The 22,397-nt window shown below is 42.3% G+C and overlaps 2 protein-coding genes across 3 annotated transcripts; one reads left to right on the top strand and one right to left on the bottom strand.

The window, feature by feature from the left end:
• The first annotated feature begins 2,157 nt into the window (after positions 1 to 2,157).
• Positions 2,158 to 7,112, top strand: LECT2 (leukocyte cell derived chemotaxin 2). Its single transcript, XM_058815460.1, has 7 exons — positions 2,158 to 2,228; positions 2,790 to 2,922; positions 4,527 to 4,678; positions 5,191 to 5,361; positions 5,692 to 5,812; positions 6,315 to 6,466; positions 6,875 to 7,112. Exons 1-7 carry the CDS (start codon positions 2,183 to 2,185, stop codon positions 7,063 to 7,065), a joined length of 966 nt encoding a protein of 321 aa, XP_058671443.1. The 5' UTR covers positions 2,158 to 2,182; the 3' UTR covers positions 7,066 to 7,112.
• An 811-nt stretch (positions 7,113 to 7,923) lies between these two features.
• LOC131564672 (F-box/LRR-repeat protein 21-like) lies at positions 7,924 to 21,209 on the bottom strand. Of its 2 annotated transcripts, XM_058815207.1 has the most exons (7): positions 21,121 to 21,209; positions 17,782 to 17,877; positions 16,235 to 16,375; positions 13,335 to 13,784; positions 12,463 to 12,585; positions 11,812 to 11,983; positions 7,924 to 10,682 (listed from the first exon to the last, which is right to left on the bottom strand). In XM_058815207.1, exons 4-7 carry the CDS (start codon positions 13,704 to 13,706, stop codon positions 10,039 to 10,041), a joined length of 1,311 nt encoding a protein of 436 aa, XP_058671190.1. In that variant the 5' UTR covers positions 13,707 to 13,784; positions 16,235 to 16,375; positions 17,782 to 17,877; positions 21,121 to 21,209; the 3' UTR covers positions 7,924 to 10,038. The 2 variants fall into 2 exon arrangements, with proteins under 2 accessions (XP_058671190.1, XP_058671191.1); XM_058815208.1 differs by lacking the exon at positions 21,121 to 21,209 and having other exon boundaries at positions 16,235 to 16,415; positions 17,782 to 17,866.
• Between the last annotated feature and the right edge of the window lie 1,188 nt (positions 21,210 to 22,397).

Raw genomic sequence — 22,397 nt, 5'->3', positions numbered from 1 at the left:
TTTTGAAAGACCAGAGCAAGATACAATGCTGTTAGGATCTCTTAGAGAGAAGAAATAAAAACAAATGTTACACAGTTATGAGCAATTTGGAGTCAGCCCTGCACTCAGGAGAGATGGGAAAAAATCTGCAAAGAGCAGGGAGCTTAGAGCCATTTTACAAAGCACCAGACTGCAGAACAGGGCTCAAGAAAAACCTTCCTCAGTGTCTGTGCACCCATAACACCTCTCCTTCCTGTGCCTAGCAGCTTGGCTGCCTTTACAATAAGCCTTTCCTTCACAAGGCTTTGTAGAGCAGACTGAAGTGCTGCAATTCTTTCCTTGGTAAAATCTGGAGCATGCAAGTTCACAGAGTCTATAAAAATCAGTGGTTTCTCAAGGCAGGTCTGCCCCAGGCTAAAGTTATCTAATGAGGTATTTAAAACTCTCCCACTGCAAACTGAAATAAATCAGAAATAAAATCTAGTTGAGAGAGATCATTATTGCAGAAATCCCACTGGACACCTCTCAACTGGGATTGGTCAGGCATCCTCTGAAAAAAAGTCTTTATTTTTAAATGGTTTTGGTTGCAGTAGGGAAAAAGCTTCCAGCAGCCAGTGCAGAGCTAGCCAAGCTCAGAAACACTTTACAACCTCTCTGCTATGAAATCCTCACTGAAAATGCCACCCATACCACCTCCCCTGCTGACTGCTGCTGCTAAGGAGAGCTGAGAGGGTTTGCAGAGAGCTTGTGTCAAATGAAGGAGAATAAGCAATGAGTGTTGTTTCTGGCAAGGATCACACAAAGCCACACATCCCATCTTTCAGTTCAGGGGTAAGCAGCACTCCCAAACCCTGAATACCCACTGAGAGCCCTTCCCAGCACATTGTGTCATTTAGCAGCCAAGACTCCATTATATGAAGGAAATTACAACCAAAAGCCCCATCCAAGCTGGACTGAAGGGACAGAACTTTTACATAAATATCTGTTTGGTGGTCATGAGTGTGGAAACCAGCAGCTCTTCCTGGCAGCATGGAGAAGAAAGCAGCACGGATCAAACCAGCCAAACCACTTGTTGTAACCCCAGGGAGGGTGAAAAGATTGTTTGGGGATTAAATATTGGCTGTGAAGAAAAGCTTGGAAACGCAAGTGAAAAATTTGTCTCCAACTGCTTGTTCCATGGAGGCTTTCAGGAAACACAGTGTACCTTTTGCAAACCAGAAGTGGGGCAGAGACACATCTGTTTCTTCTCTGGATAAAATCTGTGGGGTTTCTAGAGGTCTCTGTAACTTGAAATATCAAATAATTTCTGTGAAAGCACCATGACTCATTTAAATTTCATATTACCAGGGATATGTCTGTAAAGAAAATCTAACGCTTTTCTGAAAGATTACCAGAGACACAAAGTACAATTAGTTTATTATTTATAGTACAATAGCTAAAACCAAGAAGGTACTGAAGGCATCACTTTAAAACCTAGAATTACTGAACTCCAGGTCAGTTTTGCCTATGCAACGTGGGTTTGCAACTGTTGTTTCAGAACTTGAAGATGTTTTAATAATTATTACACGGTTAAAACCCCAGGGTTTCAGTGAACAGACTTCATGGATTTAAGTGAAATAAACGACAATTTCAGCTGAACCAGAAAAAAGAAATGTTTCAATGCAAAAGCATCTGTTTTCCTTGCACAAGTGAATATTCATGAGTGCCAAATGCTTCCTGTGTTCTCAGTCACAAAGCTCTGGTGGGCACAAACACCCAGGGAGGAATGAGCAGCAAAGGACAAACTGGTGACATCCACTCGGGAGCTTTGGCCATCTTTTCCCTCCAGCTCAATCCTCTGAACCACATTTGTGGTTCCTACCATTTCTGGCTTAAATGTGACCTTACGCCAGGAAGGGGAAGAAAAGGTGTTAAGAAACAGCTCAACCAGAGTTTCCTGAAATGTGGGGTCATTTCCATTTCTTAATGTTAAGAGCCCAATTATTTTATCCATCTTTCCCAACCAGCTTTAACAACTGTCAGAGCCTGCAGAATACCACAGTGCCCAGTATGGCAACACCACCAGCCTGGAGCTGTAATACTTTGCTCCAGACAGATTGGCCAAGACAACGGACTTGTGCTTTCAAAAGCACATAAATACCTCAGGCAGCAGCTGTTCAATGTCTTTGACTGGATCAAAGAACACAGGTGACACGGCCCCAAAATGCCAGCTCTCAGTCTGGTCACTCTGGTCAGCTTGGTGACCACTGGTGAGTTGAGATTGCTGTAATGCAGCTGGGCTTCACAGAGTTTAGGTGGGCAATAATGCATTATTGAAATTCGCTTGTACATAAATAATGCTGAGGTTTTTTTCCCTCTAGTTTTATGAGGAATGATGGTAATGTGGACAGTTATGACTACTATAAAATATGGAATTAGATGTGCATTAAGAGACATATATTGCAGTAGTTGGAGCTTTCAGAAAGAATCATAAAATCATTATAGTTTGAAAAGATCTCTAAGATCATCGAGTCCAACCATCAACCCAGAACCATTAGAAAGTAAAAATAATTTATTTCACAAACTATTTTAAAACATCTTTATTTATAGCTTTGCTTTCTTTTTGGTGTATATACCTTAAATCAAGACATCAGGAAAAAAATGGATCAAGTCTATACAGCAAGTAGTAGAATGTCCTTTTACCTACAGTTTCTGAAATGACAGACTGCTTGGAGCTCATTTTCCCTTTAAACACCCTATTTTGTACCTGAACGCTTTCTGTTGCACTGGACTAAGGATTTTTCCCTGTTTTTCCTCTCTTCCTTGTGCAGTTTTCACCGAGCAGCTGGATGCACACCCGCCCCAGCAGCAGCACGGGCACTGGGCACGGATCTGCAGCGGGAACCCCACCAACCGCATCCGCGGCTGCGACAGATACGGCTGCGGCAACTTCGGCGCCGACAGGTAACACAGCTCACAGGTGACACACCTGACTGACAGGTAACACACCTGACTGACAGGTGACACAGCTGACTGACAGGTGACACTGCTAACTGACAGGTAACACACCTGACTGACAGGTAACACACCTGACAGGCGACACTGCTGACAGGTAACACAGCTGACTGACAGGTAACACACCCGACTGACAGGTAACACAGCTAACAGGTAACACACCTGACAGGTCACACACCTGACAGGTAACACACCTGACAGGTAACACATCTGACTGACAGGTGACACAGCTGACTGACAGGTGACACTGCTAACTGACAGGTAACACACCTGACAGGTGACACTGCTGACAGGTAACACAGCTGACTGACAGGTAACACACCTGACAGGTAACACAGCTGACAGGTGACACTGCTGACAGGTAACACACCTGACTGACAGGTAACACATCTGACTGACAGGTAACACACCTGACTGACAGGTAACACAGCTAACAGGTAACACACCTGACAGGGGACACACCTGACAGGTAACACACCTGACAGGTAACACATTTGACTGACAGGTAACACACCTGACTGACAGGTAACAGAGCTGACAGGTGACATTGCTGACAGGTGACACAGCTGACAGGTAACACTGCTGACTGACAGGTAACACAACTGACAAGTAACACAGCTCACAGGTAACACAGCTGACAGATAACACAGCTGACAGGTGACACAGCTGACAGGTGACACAGCTGACAGGTAACAGGGCTGCCTGGCTTCCAGGGGTCACCTTGCTTTCCTACACTAAATGTGCAGGCACCAGAAAGAATACAGCTACACAGAGCTGACACTCAGAATGAGAGAATACTGCTGTCTGCAGACCTCTTGCTGATTTTTGGGATATTCCTTGGCAATCTTACAGAAGCACAGTGATAACCACTGCTGACAACAGATGCAGGGGTGAAGGAGCAGGATTGTTACATGAATCACAGACAGAGTAAAGGAAATGGAAGTATTTCAAGGATTTGTGTCATTTACCCTTGTTGCTTATACTCCAGAAATTCAACCAACACTCAGGAAGCTGAGTAGATTCAATTACACAAACTAAAAATCTGTCAGCATCACTGTCTTTAAATAAGGACCTCATACAACAACAGGTTATATTTCTCTGAAGAAACGCTTTTATATGTAGAATGACTCCCACTTTTTCTTGTCATCTCCTCTCCCCAGGCTCTAAAAGGGTTCATCTTCATTATGCAACTTTCAAATTTCTAAGTGAGAAAATGCCAGCCAAGATTCTATTTTACATGGCACACATGTTTTTTGGGATAAAATGGTACTTTTCCATAACAGTTTGAAATACCCCATGAACTTGGGCAAGTAAAAAATAAGCTTAAATTTGAAATTTCATTCCACTCTGAAGAAGGTCAGAGTAATGTGAACAATTTGCAACAACAACAACAAATAACAAAGATGCTTCAAACCTGCTACTTCTGTTCAATTTCATTGCAGGTAAAAAATTTTTGTTAGAGAAGCTCCAGCTATCATCCTGCATTAAGTGACCAATTGATACATAACATTAACCTAGAGAGATGTCCCTAATTCTTGTATTTCTGCCTGCAGGCACAGTGGCAAAGGGAAGCATGCGGGTGTGGATGTCATCTGCTCTGATGGAGCCACGGTGTACGCTCCCTTCAGCGGGCAGCTCTCGGGACCCATCCGCTTCTTCCACAATGGAAATGCCATTGATGATGGAGTCCAAATCAGGGGATCAGGCAAGTAATTGACAGCCGGTGTGCTGTGAGATGTGCACAAGTAATCACTTCATTTACTTGAGCAAGGTCCCTGTGGTTCTTCAATTCAAGCACAGTGTTGATTAATCTTACATCCTCTCCAGTACGCTGAAATACTGGAAGACAGCACCAGCAGGATGTAGTCCTTTCCTATGCTTTTCTTGGAGAGGAGGGAAGAAAGGAGTTGAAAAACAGGTAGCAGGAAAATAACAACCCCAAATCAAAAAATAGGAAACAGTAAAAATAAAGCACCGGAAACATATCCTCAGTTTTGCTGAGAGGATGTTTTCCTGTCTCAATTTTCCAACACCCTTTTTTCCTTTTTGCCCTGGCAAATATAGTAATTTTGAGTTCACCATTGTTGGTACCTCAACTACATTTCTGCTTCATGCTAACAGTCTCCAGTGAGAGGCTGGCAGGGAATGCTGCTGGCTCACCCCAGGAGAAGATGCAGCTGGTGTTTCCTGACCCTGTTTCCTCTCCCTCTCTCCCAGGTTACTGTGTGAAGCTCGTCTGCATTCACCCCATCCGGTACCATGGCCAGATCCGCAGAGGGCAACGGCTGGGGAAAATGCTGCCCATGCAAAAAGTATTTCCTGGCATTATTTCTCACATCCACGTTGAGAACTGTGACCACTCTGATCCTACTCATCTGCTTACACCCGGTAAAAAATCCCATAACAAAAAAACACAACTCAGAACAAGAGTAGATTTGCACTCCAGGACCTGATACTCTTTTTGAAATGTTGTATTTAAAGCATTTTCTTCTATGAAATAATCCTAATCTAGAAATATTACCATCCAGCTTAGGTCTACATTCCATTTACATTTCCTAAAGGATTACAAATTTTATGGAGAAAAATCCAATTAGAAGCACGGGATGTAATGTCAGCATGTTCTTACCTAACTGTAAATCAAACATAGTAGTTGCAAGCATGCAAGTGATAAAACAATCTAGGAGTTAACTTTGATGTGCTGTGTTCTGTGTTTCAAAGATGTCCCACCCCTGCCACAACGGGCCCAGGACGGGCGCTGGGCTGCAGTGTGTGCTGGGAACCCTACCAACGAGATAAGAGGCTGTGATAAGTATGGCTGCGGATACTATGGAGCTCCAAGGTAATATAGTAATTGGAGAATGTGGGGTTTTGTTGTACTTCCACTGAAGTAAGAGTTAAATATTTTGTTTAGGTCACAAAAAAATTACAGCTTTGAAGGCTTGGGTTGGACTTGAGAAACTTTTAGGCTGCCTACATTGTTAACGACACTTCTCTGCTTGGAGCTTTTTATCAGACTGAGCCATGCCTGACCTGACCTAGAGTTGGGAACACTCCTGACTCAAGTGGAGGGTTGGACTTGATGTCCTTCACACAGCCACACTTTCTGTGACTCTATGGTCTTTATTTAAAGACCTGGAAGAAAGGCATTTTTCTCCAACTCTTAACAGGTCATCCACCCTTACATGACACTACCTCACCTACGGCTTTGCAGATCTTTCAGCCAGTTTGCTGACACTGTTTCTGCCCTAACAACCCTTTTCCAGATCTCCTTATGTGCTGCCCAACCTCTCTGCAGCTCTGGGCCTGAGCAGAGGTTTCTTTAAAGATGTGTTTGCTTGCAGACGCGATGGCAAAGGGAAGCACCGGGCTGTGGATGTCATCTGTGCTGACGGGGCCACCGTGTACGCTCCCTTCTCTGGCCAGCTCTCTGGGCCTGTGAAATTCTTCCACAATGGAAATGCCATTGATGATGGAGTCCAAATCAGGGGCCCAGGTACATAGCTATCTGTCATTTAACATTTCTTTGTTTTGAGGTCATATAGGATGTGTTACCTTGCAGTTAGCCACGTAGTTTTGCCATGTTTTCTTCTATCCACTTACATTCAGAACTTTTTGCTCCTGCTACAATGCAAGTAATTGAGTTCTGCAGAATGTCTTCAAGCTTCTCCCTTTCCTACAGCACAAATTTCCATCTTCTCCTTGCTTTCCCTCTTCTACCAAGTCAATGACTCCAACCACTACCTAATTTATATGACCACGGTATTGCTGCTATTTCAGTATTTCCACTATTGCTATCTCAGTGCAAAGGACAAGACAGACATTGTTAATATTTCTGAAATATAGTACAGAAGCACAAATGCTTCTCAGTCATCTGAGGTTTTCCCTCTTGTTTTTTCACCAGAGTTCTGTGTAAAACTACTCTGTATCCATCCCATAAGATACAGTGGTCAAATTTCCAAGGGACAAGTCCTTGGGAGAATGTTGCCAATGCAAAGAGTATTTCCTGGGATCACATCTCATATTCACGTTGAGAACTGTGACCACTCGGATCCTACAAGCAACCTTGAAAGGGGGAAAGGGCAAAGAGAGTGAAATGGAAACACAGTAAATTCCAAATAAATCCATCTCAGCATCCAAAAGTTGTTTTTCTTCTCATGCACTATAGTTTATACTATCACCTACTCAATACTTTGAGCCTTACACAAGCAGTGTCTGTTGGATGTCAACAGACTCACAAAACAAAAAAAGATTTGAGTTTTTATTGGAATTTGCATTTACCAGACAATCAGGAAATTAGCAATGATGAGCTATAAGCTTTCTCAAAGTTTCTCTGAACAATCAGCTAAAATGCAGAGTGCTCACTCCCTCCTGTGGCAGAGAAGGCACATTCCTGTCAGCTTCTCTCCTGAGCACCAGCTGGCTTCACTTGTTCAGATCAGGGAGAACAAATGCTCTAAAAAATCCCAACATTCATCAGTGCAGGCCTATTTAACTGGAAGCTTGGAGCTGCAACAAGCTGACATTAAACAGCCACATTTGATTACCTTAAAGGTCTTTTCCAGCCTCAGTGATTCTGTGATTCATGGCTTCACAGAAACTGCCCTTGTGACAGGGACTGAGAGAGGGACAATATTCAGAGCAGCCTTTTAAGAGCTTCCCCCTGAACTCTGTCACCAGTGTTTATAAATACACCAACACTGTTCTGCTGGCTAGAGAGACAGAGAGGACTCCAGGACTTCGCAATGACTCACAAGCTTTGTTCACACTCCATTTTGGGGTCTGCATGTCGAAAATCAGGTTTCAGGCACAAAGGTGAAATGACAATGACTAATTTGCCATGCTCCAGTCTCTCGCAAGGCTTGTCACATACATTGCTTCTAGCAGGAGAGAACCCCACGAGGACACAGTGCAACAGATGGATGAGTCTAGTGCATGGGTTAAACCACTTTATTACATTTCCATTTGAAGCAAACCACACATCTTGAACCAAATACTGTTTGGAAATATTTCAGTTTTGTGTTTAAATTATAATCCCCTGGATTATGGAAGTGCTCAGCTCACAGCCTCTACCAACCAGAGTCAGAGAGATGCTTCTTAACTGTGCAACAGGCACAAAAGCATTACTGACTCAGGTGTGTGTAACCTTGAATCCTTGGGCTTCCAGCTGGGAACAAATGTGTCCAAGAAAAGTGTGGTTTAACCCTTGAGCTGCTGTTTTATGGAAGTGGGGAAGAAACTCACTTATTCTCTGCTGTAAATGCACTGGTTCTAGCTGGGTAGTTCCTTTGCTTCACAGGAGTAGAATGGAGCTGTGGATTTGTACTGGAACTGGTAACATGGGGATGTTTGTGCTGTAGCTGAGCAGTGCCTACAGAGCCCAGCCCTGCCCTGTGTCCTGTACTGCCCCAGCAGGCAGGAGGCTGAGGGTGCCCAGCCTGAGGTGGCAGGGACAGGACAGCTGAGGCCAGCTGACCCAAGGGACATTCCATACTTCGTGACATCAGGCTCAGCATATAAAGCTGGGGGAAGGTGGAGCAAGGGGGGTGTTTATGTTTATGGGGGATGGAGCCCTGCTTTCCTGGATTCCCTTTTTGGGGGTTGCCTGCCTGTGTGGCTCTTGCTTTCCTATTAAACTCCTTATGTCCAGCCATGAGTTTTCTCACTTTTACCTTCTGATTCTCTCCCCCATCCCTCTGGCTGTGAGGGGCTCAGCTCACAGCCAGGGTTAAGCCATGACAGTGACAACCACCACCAGCAAATTCATGCAGACTTCTCATTATCAATAGGAAGATGCAACAAGTGTGGCACCAAAATCATTACAGCAAAAATTTATATACAATGCATTGAAGTTTACAGTGTGCAAAATGTTAACACAAAAATACATACTCTAATTTACATCAACTCACCATGTCTTTCCCCTTTTAAGAAAATAAAATATAATACAATCTGTCTCAAAAAACAATTAAAAGCAACAAGTATTAAACAGTCCTGAATTAAATATTTCAGGATTACCTTCAGCAAGCCTTTCTCTAGAAATCAGGGCTTACACAAAGCTATGGAAGAAACAGGTGAGATTTCTACAGTCCATTTAGTCCTCCAAGTGACAATTTTCAGTGCTATAAATTCTTGATTCCAAATAGAAATTGATCAAAGACAATTGTATGGCCTTTGATCTTTCCTTCTTACCAGCTACATTTATAAAATCTTTCTTATTTCTTAGCAATGAAAGCACAGAACAGCATTCAGACATCAGTCTTTGATTACAAAGACTTGAGCCCAAATCCAAAGCTATTCCCTATTGTCCTGACAGTTTCCAAAGTGCTTTATTACTCATTCAAGCAATCAATCTAGAACCAAACTTATAATCAGTAATTTGAACAAAATCTCTTTTTCATCCTTTTAACTCATCAGACAAAAACAACATACTGTACAATGCATTCTCTAGTTTCTGTAATTTGACAAAATTACTTAAAGTGCAATTTAGAGCTGGAAAATTTCTTGTAGGCATAAGCTTATTAACATTTTATTATACTGCCATGAATTTAAGCTATAATATATCTGATTAACCTGGGATAGTGTATTTTAATATACAAGCTTTTACAATTAAAACATTATTTAAAAAATAGCTATATAAAACATCATGACAAATAATACTGTACTCAAAATTCTATCCAGCCTTCCACAGATAGATTTCCTAAAGGAAAATAGCTTCTCTTCTGACTAGATCAGAAAGAGTAAACAAAGACATTAAAAAAACCCAAAAACCCAAACCCACTTGAAAGTAAACGGAATGTTGAAACTGAAGCTCAGAGAAGCCAAAATTCATTGAAGTTTGAAGCGCCTGTAAACCACAGACAAACTTTCAGAACCGTTAAGTACACTTCAATCTATTTTCTATTTCAATATATAAGTAATATTTTAGAGTGTTTTGCTGTTAGTCTAATAGAGGTTTTCTCAAGGAAGAAAAACTCAAATCTGGAAGAAAATTTTCACATTTGATTTTTAAATTTTTTATTTGCATAGAAAGCAGCACCCCCATCCCACAATTTTATCCACACAGAGAATTTACCACGTGGGCATCATATCAGGAAACCACATTCTTCCAAGGTGTTTGGAGACTTCCAGATGGAGCCGATCCAAGCTGTAATCACTATCTGGAATCAGCACCTCCTCCATGATGGAAAGCTGAGTAAGCCTGCCCCCACACATCTTGACAAATTCAATAAAACCTCTGCAGGTGACCTCACACTCCCCCAGCCCCATGGCAGTCAGGTTCTTGCAGCGCTCAGCGATCTGGATCAGTTCATCATCCAGGGGCTGGAGTCCATTGGCGCACACGACCAGCTCGATCAGCCGGGGGCAGTTCATGCCAATGCGGCCCAGCATGGCCTTGCTGACTGCACGGCCGAAGTACAGGTGTGTGACAGGTGTTTCCTCTCTGAAGAAAGCATCAAATTCATCTTCATACAAGAAGAAATACATGACAATGTTGACTTTGGGGGAGTGTTTAACAAGAGCGTCCCAGCTTTGTTTTTTAATGGTGTGAAACTGAACTTGGCCGGGATTTTCACTCACGACGTCAATGCGAAGGTGTTCCAGATCAACGTGCTTTTCACTGGAAAGAGCCAGCAGCAGTTCATCACTTAATATGTAGTAGTTCAAAGCCAGCTCCTTGAGTCCATGGCACTGATCAGCCACACAAAGAATGCCTGAGGAATAAAAAAAATTCACTCTCTAAAACAAAAAGTGAATATAAGCACAGCTGCTCTCTGTAAAGCTGGCTTGAGTTTTCATGCTTATATCCAAAGCCCATGAAGTTCCCAAGTTCCAGGTATCCACAACCTTTTACAGAGTTCTGGCCATTAACACTTTAAGTAAAAGACACAAGTCACATTCATCCTGGATCTGCATATCTCCTCCTCGCCCCTCCCTACGCAGAATTTCCTCAGTTTGAGGAAACAACTGAAATCAAGTCAGATTCAGCTGAAGTTGCTGCCATTCCCTTCCCTAACACTCATTCCTTCAACTTCTGACTATTTAAATCACCACCACCCAGTTTAACAGCTATAACCTTCTGTGAATTAACATCTAAATAATGTTAACTCCTCCTAATCTGCAGGAATATGAAGAACACAGATAAAGCCATCTTTTGTGGACTCCAGAAAAGAATAAATGAATAGACCAGACCCAGACTTCTTTTTCCTAGCACTAAGGAGAAAGGAAAGTGAGAAGGGATCCTGAAGCCCTCTGAAATTTCAGCAAGGCTGGATTCTGAAGTGAGTCCTTCACCAACCAATGAGGAAGTCACCAGTCCCAGATCTGGACACACGAGGGCACTGTGCAAGCTGGAAACACTCACAGTCTAATACCACCGGCTTCTGAAATTTGTACACACTCTCAGCACCTTGCAAAACAATTACTGACAACTGTTATCATCTTCTTTATCCCACCAAGCAGTGGCTGATTCATGGATCAGGGATTCAGGGATTCCCACAGAACACCAGTTAGTTAAGTTTAGAGATCTGCACACACATTAAGGAGCACCCATTAGGTTATCCTCACATGGTAAAGCAGTGAACATCACATCATTTCAGTAGGTGTGAAAGGCTTGCACTAATTTTGAAGGCCTCAAGGCCTATCATCAGAGGCAGCAAAGCACCTGGAGAAAATGAAAAAATATCCCCAGGATTCCAGAAGATGCAGTCAAGTGAGTAGCATCCCCACCTTCATCAACCCATTCACTATCACTTTCTTCTTCAGCTTCCAACTGTCCAAACTCCAGACTAAGTCAATTATGTTTTTTTACAACTCCATTTTTCACATGCATTCAGTACTCACCAGCAGGTGAAACATGAGGACAGCTGCTCATTTTTAGTAGTTTTAGAGTATCACTGTTGTTAGCAACAAGAACCTTCAAGGAAGGATCATCAAGGGGTGTGTCATCTATCTTGATTGATGATAATGACTTGGAATTCACAAAAACTACTGTCAGTGCTGATGCAAAATGAGCCTATTTAGAGAAATTGAAAGAGGGAAAAAATTCTATAATAAGATGAGCAAAACTTCAGGGCTTTGACCTCACATTCAACACAGAAAGTACAAAAATAAACACTTCCCATGGATCCCCTTTTTCATGTAACAGAATTATTTCAACATAATCAGAGGGGATCTTTGTTTAAAAACATGCTGCTGCATGTGACAGAATTAACCTTACACTCATTATTTATCTACTTTGATTTATCATTTCAGTGTAATACATTGATAACTACAGGGGTAAATGGATACAATGATGAGCCTGAAATATCTGGAGTTTTTCTGTAGAAAAAAAAGAAATGCCCTTTATTTTCCAGAAACTAATTCTTCTGTTATTACGAAGTAACTAGAGACTGTTTCATAAAATTGCCATCAACTTAAGAACAGAACATTAAGAAAGCTAAAGTGGTTTAAGAGTGAATTAAAATATGCTAGTTACAGTTTGTAAAACTTTACCTTAGAGACATTCATGAAGCTTGGTTTTGCTGTAGAGATCAAACCTAGTGTCTTGATAGAACAATTCACCAACTGAGAAAGGATGTCACAGGCTGCTTCTGCTGACTCAGTACTACTATCAACCTATAAAAGCAATTTAAAAATAGTGAAGTCATTCTGCAGTATTATTTAGAAAACAACACCATGGATACCCAAGACTGCAGATTCCACATCTACTCAGCTCCTGATTGCAATCATCACAGGCACAAAGTGCAACATTGACAGAAAATTTCAAGACCAGAAAGAGTTCAGGGAAGTTACTATTAGAAAATTTTTCTGAGTATGACTGCTGGGTAATTCTAATATGAACACAAACCTTAAATCTAAGTCTTGTCTTCAAATAACCTTATGTTAATGCAATAGTGTTACAGTACTGGTGCTACAATACACAGTGATATGCGTGCATTTTTTTAAAATGCCAATTTTTAGAGCCCAAAAAAGACTTGACAAAGTCCTTGCTCCAGCAAATGAATCCTTTTTATCCACATGGACAACACCTTTGCATCTTAATAAATAAATAAATAAATAAATAAATCTAAATAATGAACTGATTCAAAATTCGTAAGCCTGAAGAATAACTATGAACAAATCTCTTATTCTGCCTCACCTTCCACCTCTGTTTCGCACCACATCCACTATTTCTTAATTCTGCAGAGGTTAGAGTGTACAAAATTGGATGAAACTGGCTGCACATGTGAAAATCAAACATTGCAGTAGTTGCATTTTTAAACACAAGACTTGCCAGGTACAAGCCTTAAGGCAGCTGACACAGAAGAGCTGCATCCCTCGTGCTCAGTGACGTGCCACTGACCCGCAGCTCAGCCACAGCTTACCTTGAAGCTGACGTACTGCAGATGGTCAGCGTGCCTCTTGATAATCTGCTGAATGAGATCTGGATGTGTAGACTTTAAATAAGAAGTGGCTGGCTGGCTAAGTTCAAATTCAAACCTCCTCCAGAGATCTGGGATGTGAAAAACTTCATTCCACCTTCGACAAACAGAAGATGCCCTGGCTCTATCCACTAAAGTCAGGAACTGAAAAACGCGCAGGATCACGTGGTGTGGAAGGCTGCCCCAGTCCATCGAGGTGCACGGCTCAGATTCCCCAAACCCTGAGCCACATAAACTAGTTTTCTGTTTTTTGTTTGTCTGTGATGTTCCAGGAGCTTCAGTTCCAGCCACCACCTTCTGCCCAGCTCTCTTCATGGTGAAAGTTTCAGAATGTAACAATCCAAGGTATTCAAACTACACAGGTTTCTGAAAGGTCTCACGTGCAACAGGTCTCTAGAAAAACACAGAAGATTATGGGAGGAAGGGAGAAAGGCCAGTGGAAACACAGTAAGCAATAACAAGTTAATAACATTTAAATACAGCACATTATTTTGAAAAGAAGCATATCCATATGTCAATACCCAGGGCACAGATATTGGCAAGGACCTTCTCTTTCAATACCTGTTATTTTGTACAACTTGGATGTTGTTACTTTAGAGAACTTGGACTTGTTAATTTACCAAGTGTAGTTTCATGTAGTAGTATTTCATAGTACATAAAGCATTTTATAGGGATCAAGAAGTATTTAAAAGCAATTTAATTCAGAAGTAGAAAATGGATTGTTTAATTCAGAAGTAGAAAATGGATTGTTTAAATTTAAACTCAGTTGACAAACTATGCAATCTACTCATGATCTCTAAAAAAGGTTTATCAACTAAAAAACCTAATTCATAAACTCCTTTTTGAAACACGGATAAACTTGGAACAGACTGTTCAGAAGCCAGGAAAGTTTTGCCCACCTTCCTCAGTTTGCTTTTTTTCCACATGTCAAGCAGAGCAAAGTGTCTGCATAACTAACAGTAAAAAACTTTAGAGGCCACTTATCAAAGCAGGGCAAAGTAACCGAGGTTCACATGCTGTTTTTCAGCAGGAAAAGGACAGTGACCTTGGAAATCAGCAAACTGCATGGATCTGCTTCAGCAAGGGACATCTGCCTCACGAGCCAGAGCTCAGAAGAGCACCATAATAAAAAAGCTCTGCTTTCACAGGCTGAAGCAGTGCAACCTAACCAAGTCCATTCTAGACTGAATTCTGTTGTTCAGTCAATTTTCAACTGGCTCTGCCACTTCTTATAGCAGAGGTTGAAGCCCCTTCTCAAACGTCCCACTAACCAGATGTTCATCCAGACCTCCTCTCTCCCCAACCTGTGTGAAGTGAGTATTCTCAAACCAGGCATTTTTCAAGAAAGAACAGAGCATATTATCTATTTCTACTGAACAAACTTCCATGGCAACCCCCACAGCTTGCTTTTTCTGTACTGAAAATTTTCCAAGTATCTTTATTATGGAGGGGAGGGGGAAAGGAAGAAAAAAACCACAAACCCACAAATCTGTGTATTGCAAAAACAGCTGCCAAAATACATACTAACCTATCAAAAATTTACTTGGCATTTTCCACAACCTACAAAAAAAACCTGATCTGTTTGGCTCATTAGTGTCTGATAAACTCAATTTTTATGAAAAAAAAAGCATGTGCATTCTTTGACAAAGTGGAAAGAAAAATACAGCAAATTTATTAAGGGCTGTTCATACAACCAGCTTCACTACTGCTTGACTTGCTGACAAATTATCTCAATCATCAAGGAATTTATTTTAGCAGTTCTTATACATATTCACCCAGTCTATTTAAATTTCCATCAGCAATATATGCAGACAGATAAGCCAGCAGTACTCTTTAAATTATATTAAATAATAGTTTTTCTTCCATGAGTAGACACGTGGCTCACACTAACAGTGTTACTAATGTAATGAAGATTCAGGCTCAGCATGAATAAACATTTTGCTATTAGACCATCAAGTTATCATCTACACAACCATGTTTTATGACTTTAGACTACTTTAAGTCACACAACAAATTCCAAACCATTAAGTGTGGATGTAGTAATTAACCATTACAAAACTCTTACAGTTGATCACAGCCTTGCTAAAATTAGCAAAGGCTAAATACCTTTTGAGTCAAATATACCTGTTGCTTGTTTTTCTTCCTCCCTACTTGGGAGGAATTACAGACTTGACTGTTTACTAAAAGAAAAGTCTAGAACAAAAAAATGAAATTGAACAAATGCTATTGTTTGAGAAGCTTCTTGCTTTTGCTGTTCTCATGCAGATCTGCACATCTTGGTTAAAGATTGGTCTCTGATAAAAAATGGAAATTTCTCCTATCTTACTTGAAACTTACTTGAACTTCATGGGTGCTGATTTGGCTCCCACAAGGGAGCTCTGACATCTGAGAACAACCAGAAAGGGCATTTCCCTAAAGCACAGGTCAGGCCACAGACCAGAAGCAGCACTCCAGATGTAGGAAGAGATGCAGCATAGTATTGCTGATATACACAGCATCTATGCTGTGCCTGCTGGAATTTGGCCAGAATTTGTTCAGCCTTTAGAAACTGCTGTCTCCAGAATTTCTATGTTTAGAATTCTACACTACAGTCCTTTATATCTAGAAAAATTAATTCCTATCACTCAGTGTGGGATGCAAAGCCAGAAAAAGGTTCCATTGGTTATGCATTGCACGAAGCCCCAATATTTACTGCAAAAATAAGAATCCTGATTTCATTCTGAATCCTTGTGAACAGTATATATTTTAAAACACAACTGAAATTGGCTAAATGACAGTCCCTTGTGATATAATCCAGGCAGCATTCAAATGAGAGATTTACACACACACACACACAGCCCTACCTTCAAAGAATGTGGAGGTTCCTGTCAAGTTACCAGCACCTTTCTGGTATCTGAACATCCATCCCACTCTTGAGTCATCCTGTATGTGTGCATGGATTCCTTAACCAGAAGGCAGAGATGGGTCCCAGAAGATGAACCGACCTGTGAAGCCACCAACCACAGAAAAACTGTTCTGCAGTGTCTGGGAAAGCCATAGGAAAGACTGACATCAATTTGGAACAGAGACTGACACAAATAGAACCCACTGCTCTGAGGGCAGATGTGGAAGCAAAGCAACAGAATGTAACAAGCATATTAGTGTAACCAAACATTATCTGAAAAATACCATTTAACTAAGGGGAAGGTGTAACTGTTGGCAAAAAAACAGCTTTTGCATTATCTACAGTTTTAGTCACATAAGCACTCTTGCAACACAGATACACCTCTGAATTCTCAAGTATTACCCAAAGAAAACTACAAACCTTGATAACGAATGTTTAACTTTTTTCAGCTTATATACAGGTTATATTTTTTCAATCTATCCCAAAACCATGTGAATCAAAAGTTATACTTAAAGACAGGACCTCTGATACTGTGACATTTGAGGATCCTTGACGTTAAACTTTACTCACTTTTACTCCAAAAGTATGCTTACTGCACCATGATAATCTTGACAGTAAACAAACAATATTGGCTAATTAAACTGTACCTAGAAAAAAAATATCAATAATGTACAAATATCCTCTCACATACTAATGAAGAAACCATCCTGTGTCTTAGTATGACAGAGTATCTTGGTGCACTCTGAGAAAATAGACCCAAACCCACCCATATCCAGTTACCAATTTTACATTATCTGGAGATGCTTTAATGGAAAGCTACAAAAACAGCAACACCCACCTCACTAAATCATGACAGATTGTAAAAACAGAAGATGTTTACCAGGTATTGTGTTCAACCAGTAATAACACCTACAGAAATCTTCCAATGCTGAACTTCTCTATTTTTCTTTAAAAATTGGACAAGACTTTAGATTCTACCAGATCATATCATCATCTTTAGAAAAACTACCCAGTTCATACCAGCTTTATAGATGCCAAGCTTAACAAAGGTGTAGTATACACTATTTAAGAATATATGAGAAGCAGCCCCCCATCTTCCACACAAAATCAAACTCAAGTACTGCAATCTGTGCAAGTAATGCTGCTGCTCAGCTCACACACCAGAAAATTTGGAGCTGAGTAGTCATGCTTGTCTATAAAGAGAAAGCTGATACTCATTAGTAAATCTGTTTGTGGGAGGCACCTGAAGAAATCTGTCATTTATGGTGGCGTTGTATTGCACAGTCTGCAAGTATCACATGTTCTCTCTCCTGTGAAGTGAGCAGAGTCTGTACAGCACACAGAATTCATTTTCAAAAGTACTGTCAGTGTCTAACAAATGAAAGGTTTATAATGCCACATATAAACAGCATGCTTAAATAACATTATACACTGAGATGCAATTTAAAGATTCAAAGAGAAGTGTATGACGTTTATTAATCACATACTTTGAAACAACTTTCTTACCTAAAGAATTCTTCCAAGTTACAATAGGCAATAAATGAGTGAACTGAGGCAGCTGCAGCCATGGGGCACTCACATGCATCTGTCTGCTTTCCCCTCCTGTCCAGATAAAAGGCCACAAAAACCTGTGTTAGTTTTGAAAAAAAAAATCATATTACATCCAATTCAAAAATGATGGGGAAATACATTGACATCGATTTATTAATTTTCTTGCTTTTGTAAAGGAGCTTGAGGGGGTCATCTTAACACATGGTAACTTATCCCACAATGCAAATATTATCACTGAAAGGAACATGAGGTGGGATTAAGTATAAAAATGATGGGAAACAAATGTTGCAACTGCATTTACATTTCCTGGTCAACAGTACAATGTAAACAGCAAGTTATTCAGTATTTGCATTATCATTATCACTACTAGTGAATCTTGATAAACAACACCGTAGCTACCAAAGTAATCTAAGAGTCATGAAAAACAGAGGAAAAAAACCCACCCAAATGTTTTTTCCTGCCTTCCTCCTTTCTGTGGCTGTCTAATGGCCTGTGATGAGCACAGAGGCCACATGGCTCAGCTCCCCAGCACAAACGTGCAGAGCCCGGGCCTGGCTGCAGTCACACGGCAGGAGCTGCTCCCGACAACAACAGAGCTCCCAGCCTGCAGCCACCTCCCTGTTTACGAGCTGCTGGCAGCCAGGTGACAGCCAGGGCCACCTGGCCAGGTGCATCACAGGCACTGCATCAAGGGCTTCACATCAGAAGTCCCTTGCCTCCCTCCACATTATTTTCTTTTAATATGACATTACATATGACAGTATGTTTCTGTTTCAGTCTTCCATCATAAGTAAATATTCAAAGCTTTACCCACAGGAACACCACCAAGAAATTTATTTTGTAAGAACACACCAAAACCCTGAAATCTTTGTTGTGATAAGCTTTACATTGCTTTTACATACCCCATCATGGGGGTGGGGGATGAGTACCCTTGCACCTGTTCTGAACTCAGGATTTCAGTGTTCTTCCCAACACTCCTCATGCGGCCACAGCCAAAAGTAATTACTAAGAGTAAACTGACATCTGAAAATCAAGGAAAGGACTGGAATATCCTTTTGTAGTAATAATTGTATCAAATATGGGTAGTCAATAAAGACTGCCTACAATGCTCAGCAGGCTTGTGAATTTCACAGAGATGAGACCTGTAACAGGCAAATAACCAAGAGTACCCCTGAGGAAGAGAGCTTCCCTTGAACAGACCTGTCCCAAGACCCGTCAGAAGAGAAGGAAGTTCATGCTTTTACATTGCAGATAAGAACTAGCAGAATTTCAGATAGTACATTTAAAAAAAAAAGTTACTGCAAATGACTCTTAGCAGTAAAAACATAATCAGATGTACATCCAATGTACATCTGAGTGTCTAAGGCCAAAAGAACCATCCAAAGCAATGTAAATATTAGCACATGTAAGCAGAAATGTATAAAATAAAGTATTACAGTTATCAGAGATGCAATCAAATACAAGCTTGTTATGCAAACAACAGCGAATTGTTATCTAAGGTAGTTATCCAAATGATTATCAAAGATAAACAGCAGCAACACAGTCATTGAAATGAAACACTTTGATAACAGCTGAGATGCACCAAAACTATTATCCTCATTTGTATAAGCAAAGTATCAAAAATTGGTGCATGCCCCCCACACAGCTCTACCTGTGATCCAGTATTTTGACAGCTGCACATTATCCTACTCAAACTACCTCAAATGCGCTAAAATCAACAGCAATCAGAAAAAATCAAGTTAATTAACTGTTTCTGCAACTTATCCTGCCAACAGAGCTGTAAACTTCTGCTAAAATTAAGACATTAAAACCTCTCCTGTGGCATGGGGGCTTGGTGGGGGATTTGAAAAGTGGTCAGCAGTGGTTCTCTTAAACAAGCCTTCAGGAGCTGTTCACTACCACCCAGGCTACAACATCAGTCCAAAAAAAAATGTCATTACTGTAAACAAACTTATCACAGATGCAAGCCACAAAATGTAACTGCTTCCTCTGATTTCTGGATTTCCCTTCCAGTTCTTAACACCGGGACTCAACAGGAATTAACAAAACACCATACAATCAGGTTTCTAGTAGAAACAGTAGCAACCAAACACAAATGCAGCAAAACCTGAGTTCCCGAAAAATAAAAACCCTTCCAAACAAACAAGCTTGGAAATATTCTGGGATAAAGCTGGCAACTTTATCATTAAGCTTTAACTTTCTAACACCTGGAAATTAATGTTTACGGACCTGCTTTACACGGCTGCAATACCGGTCCCATCAATCACGGTGTCCCCAAGGAAATCGCAGCTCAGTGACAGCACCCGAGGCCACCCCCTCACCACGTTAAGGAACTCAGAATGCAGAGTCTGGGCAGGCAGCCCTGGAAAACTGCTGCCACCACAAACCCAACCACTGCGTGTGGTGCAAAACATAGGTGAAAAACACGTTTTAAGCATAGTTCTCAGAGGATCTACTCCTTCAGGATGATGAGCTCAGAGATTAAGCTTCTTCTTCATCTAGGGCATATCAGACTTTTAATGGGTGGCATTTTTGCTTCTGAAGAGGATTATTTAGGTTTTTTTTAATCAGTCATTTTTTTCTCAAAACTGAGCCTCTGACTCAAAGGATTTAGCACATTTTTAGTACGTTTATGACAAACCCTCAGAGTTCTAAAAATAACCATATTCAGCTGAACATCTTAATGCTTGCATTAATTTTAACTCAAAAAATACAAATGCATTGCCACTCTTAGTACTATTTCGGTGGCGAAATTTAGATATTGGACTTCTACTGATGCATTATTTTTAGAAGGAAGCTCCCCCCTGTGCCCCATGCCCAGGACCCCTCGTTTTACACAACGCACATATGAGGCTGCACAGCTCTTTAGAAAAGCTCTCTGGAGGGTTCACCAACACGCCCACGGCAGGAATCGTTACTTCCATAGGTTTTCTTGAAAACAATCGTTACTTCCATAGGTTTTCTTGAAAACAATCGTTACTTCCATAGGTTTTCTTGCAACCTTCCCACCCCACTTCAGCAAGCCATGGAAGCTGTTTACACGGGGAAATCAGCTCCCAGGCACCGCGCTCGGTGAGAGCTCCCGGGATGGCACAAACCCAGAGCACCGCACACGAGCCCCTCACTAGGTTGGGCGCTCAGGTTCAATTTAAGCCTCCAGGAGCAGAGTGCGCCTGTCTGTCCGTCCGTCCGCCCGTCCGTCTCCGCAACCCGGGCCGCCCCCGCGGCCTGTCCCGCACCCCCCCCACCGGCCACCGCGCTAGGCCCGGTCCCCGCGGCCGCCCCGCCGCTCACCGCCGCCGGTGCGCGGCTCCCTCGCAGCGTGAGGCCGGACCGAGGCGCCGAGCAGGGGCAGAGCAGGGCCAGCACCGCGCTCAGCCCGCAGCGCCCGGGACACGCCGAGGGCGGAGCCGCGGCCCCGCCGCCCCAGCGCAGGCGCCGGGCGAGGCCGCGGGCGGCGGGCACGTGATGACGGCGGCGCCATTTCGCGCCCGCCGCCCTCGGCCCGCGGTAAAATGGGGGGGCCGAGGTGTGGGCCTGGGGCCAGCGATGACAGCCCCGCATGGACGGGGGCTGCTCCTGGCCTCCGAGCAGAGCAGGAGGCGGTTGGTTCCCCCTCACTAAGCCTCCATCTCAGAGTCACACAGTCACTTAGGTTGGAAATAACTCTGCGATCATCGAGTCCAATCTGTGACCAAACACCAACTTGTGAAGCAGACCATGGCACTGATAGGAAGGATGTGTGCTCGTGTCTTTCCGAGCAAGTCCATGGGAGAGGATATGGGTGTCAACGTCTTCAACATAGGTCTTAATGTTTCTACTCACATCAAGCCGCATCTGGGTTACAGAACCCAGATGGTTTGACTCCTGAAACAGGCAAATGCACAACCCTGAGTTTCCGAATTTTGGGGGGAAATTACAGGTTCGAGGGAGGATTTGTGGTAGGTGGTTGGGGAAGGCTGTACCTTCCTACTGCCTCAGCTGATGGGGAAAGGAAGAGGACAACATGTGGCCAGGAGTTGAGGATAGAAAGAGATTGCGCCCTCTGAAAACTCAAGAAAGACCCCCACAGGCATGTGCTGCAATGGCCTCTCCTTGTTTATTGGAATAAAGTTTCAGGGCTCTTCTGTCTTTTTCATGGACACTGGCTTTTCCTAGTGTGATTTTCGGTACAACACTGAGTGTCATGTCTGGCTTTTCCTTCAACACCTCCAGGAACAGTGACTCTACTGCGCAGCCCATTCCAATGTCTGATGACGTTTTCTGGGAAGAAATTCTTCCTAATGCCCAACCTCAACCTCCCCTGGTCCAGCTTCAGACCATGTCCTCTTGTCCTATTGCTGGTTGCCTGGTCACTGACTCCCACCTGGCTGCACCCTGCTGTCAGTGACTTGTAGAGCGCAAGAAGGTCCCCTGGAGCCCCCTTATCCCCAGGCTGAGCCCCACAGCTCCCTCAGCTGCTCCTGCCCAGAGTTGTGCTCCAGACCCTGCCCCAGCTCCATTGCTGTTCTCTGGACCCACTCCAGTCCTGCAGTGTTTGTGCAGTGATGGCACCAGAACTGGACACAGCT

This window comes from Ammospiza caudacuta, chromosome 16 (genome assembly GCF_027887145.1).
Source record: "Ammospiza caudacuta isolate bAmmCau1 chromosome 16, bAmmCau1.pri, whole genome shotgun sequence".
In the NCBI taxonomy this organism is placed as follows: domain Eukaryota; kingdom Metazoa; phylum Chordata; class Aves; order Passeriformes; family Passerellidae; genus Ammospiza; species Ammospiza caudacuta.
The sequence above is the reverse complement of the archived record's forward strand: the minus strand, read 5'-3'. Positions and strand labels throughout refer to the sequence as shown.

What these genes read in the sequence shown, in the direction of transcription:
- LECT2 (XM_058815460.1), top strand. Translation starts at nt 2,183, where the DNA reads ATGCCAGCTCTCAGTCTGGTCACTCTGGTCAGCTTGGTGACCACTG. An exon ending in GGTCAGCTTGGTGACCACTG is followed by an intron (nt 2,229 to 2,789) that starts GTGAGTTGAGAT and finishes TTCCTTGTGCAG; the next exon opens with TTTTCACCGAGCAGCTGGAT. An exon ending in GGATACTATGGAGCTCCAAG is followed by an intron (nt 5,813 to 6,314) that starts GTAATATAGTAA and finishes GTTTGCTTGCAG; the next exon opens with ACGCGATGGCAAAGGGAAGC.
- LOC131564672 (XM_058815207.1), bottom strand. Translation starts at nt 13,706, where the DNA reads ATGAAGAGAGCTGGGCAGAAGGTGGTGGCTGGAACTGAAGCTCCTGGA. An exon ending in TGCAGTACGTCAGCTTCAAG is followed by an intron (nt 12,586 to 13,334) that starts GTAAGCTGTGGC and finishes TTGCTTTTATAG; the next exon opens with GTTGATAGTAGTACTGAGTC. An exon ending in GCTTCATGAATGTCTCTAAG is followed by an intron (nt 11,984 to 12,462) that starts GTAAAGTTTTAC and finishes TTCTCTAAATAG; the next exon opens with GCTCATTTTGCATCAGCACT.